This window comes from Penaeus monodon, chromosome 42, assembly GCF_015228065.2.
Source record: "Penaeus monodon isolate SGIC_2016 chromosome 42, NSTDA_Pmon_1, whole genome shotgun sequence".
Lineage (NCBI taxonomy): Eukaryota > Metazoa > Arthropoda > Malacostraca > Decapoda > Penaeidae > Penaeus > Penaeus monodon.
Window position 1 is genome coordinate 1,785,704 of NC_051427.1, and position 2,091 is coordinate 1,787,794.

At 54.2% G+C, this 2,091-nt stretch overlaps 1 protein-coding gene across 1 annotated transcript in view; it reads left to right on the top strand.

The window, feature by feature from the left end:
• Positions 1-968: 968 nt before the first annotated feature.
• LOC119598887 overlaps positions 969-2,091 on the top strand; it is a 1,297-nt gene continuing 174 nt past the window's right edge. The window contains exons 1-2 of the mRNA XM_037948579.1: positions 969-1,827; positions 1,862-2,091. The exon at positions 1,862-2,091 is cut by the window's right edge and continues 174 nt beyond it. Coding sequence (XP_037804507.1) covers positions 969-1,827; positions 1,862-2,091 — 1,089 coding nt within the window. The remainder of the gene's footprint in view (positions 1,828-1,861) is intronic.

Consider the following 2,091-nt stretch of genomic DNA (forward strand, 5'->3'; position numbering starts at 1 on the left):
GTGGAGCCCCTAAGGCAGTTGGCCAAACGTATTGCTCTGTGCTCCTTTGGACTATACCAGCGAGGCCGAGAGGGGGATTCTGACGACTGGGCACCCCAGGATCTCCATACACTTTGCCCAGGCCTGCGCCCTGGAGAGGTCACTCCAGTGCCGCTGTTCACAGCGTCTAAAACAACACGGGAGACAGCAGTTACAAGTTATAAGCCAGACCGATTGGCGTAGGTCCAGGCGCTACGGGTTGTCTCCGACGGTGGGAGGGACCATCACAGCCCCACTGGTCAGCTACCGCCCGCCTCAAGCTGGGCAGCCCCCAGCCAGTAAGGTGCTGACCTGCCACAGTCTGCCTGCTTAAATGGGTGCTTTGAGCTAGGAAAAAGACCGACAAGCAGACTGCAAACCCTGCACCAGGCAAAGACATAAAAAGAAGACCACCAATCTTGCGATTAGCAAGCTGGAATGTCAGGACAATGTGTCCTGGCCTCTCCAGCGACCTACAACAGGTCAATGACTCAAGAAAAACAGCCATCATCGACCGCGAGCTCACAAGGCTGAACATTGACATTGCTGCGCTGCAGGAAACCAGACTTGCATCAAACGGCAGCCTCAGAGAACAGAACTACACGTTCTTCTGGCAAGGCAAGAAACCCGAGGAACCAAGAGTGCATGGCGTTGGATTCGCAGTGAAGAATTCTCTGTTGTCCACTGTAGAACCACCATCCACTGGTTCCGCCCGCATCTTGTCTCTCCGCCTGTCAACCTTCTCAGGCCCAGTGAAAATCCTGAGCATCTACGCTCCCACACTCTGCTCTTCAGCCGAGACCAAGGACCAGTTCTACGAGGAGCTTGACACCACCATCAGAGACATCCCTGCCATGGAACAACTATACCTGCTTGGCGACTTCAATGCCCGAGTGGGTTCCGACCGTGACTCCTGGCGCAGCTGAATCGGTCACTTCGGCATCGGCAAGATGAACGAAAATGGACAGAGGGTTCTTGAGTTATGCTCTTACCACGACCTATGCATAACCAACATGTTCTTTGCCACCAAGCCGCATCGCCGAGTGTCCTGGCGGCATCCCAGATCTCGCCACTGGCACCAGCTGGATCTCGTCATCACTCGGAGACCATCACTGAACTGTGTTCTCACCACATGCAGCTATCACAGTGCTGACTCCGACACTGACCACTCCATGGTCGGTAGTAAAATCCGTCTCCAACCCAAACGGATCTACCAATCTAAGCAGGAAGGTCGTCCCCACATTAACACCAGCAAGACGGCAATCCCAGACTTGTCCGAGCGCTTCACCAATTCCATTGAGGATGCCCTCAAAAACTGCCCTGGTGGCAACACTGAAGAGAGGTGGAGTCACATCCGTGATTTCATCTACAACTCTGCAATGGACACCTTCGGCAAGAGAGAGAGGCAGAACCCGGATTGGTTCGAAGCCGGCATTGCTGAACTAGAACCAGCAATTGAGGCCAAGAGAGCTGCCCTCATCAACCACAAGAGGGAGCCTACTGTGAAGTCACTCGCTGCACTCAGGAAGGCCAGGAACGACTCCCAACGGATCGTTCGGCGCTGCGCAAATGACTACTGGATCAACCTTTGTGAGAGTATCCAGCTCTCTGCTGACTGTGGGAATATTCGTGGCATGTATGAAGGCATGAAGAAGGCCTTCGGCCCAAGCATAAACAAGATCGCGCCCCTGAAATCAACTGCCGGCGACATCATAACAGTCTGCAGCAAGCAGATGGAGAGATGGGCTGAACACTACCAGGAGCTCTACTCAAGAGAGAACGTTGGCCGAGAACACCGCCAACCTCCCTGTCATGGAGGAGCTAGACGCTCCACCCTCCGTAGATGAACTGAGCAAGGCTATCGACTCCCTAGCCTGCGGCAAAGCTCCAGGAAAAGATGGCATCCCACCTGAAGTCATCAAGGTGGGAAAAAAGACTGCTCTCCTTCACCATCTGCACCAGCTGCTGCAGCAGTGCTGGGAAGAAGGAACAGTGCCCCAAGAGATGCGTGACGCCAACATCGTCACTCTATACAAGAACAAGGGCGACCGCAGGGACTGTAACAACTACCGT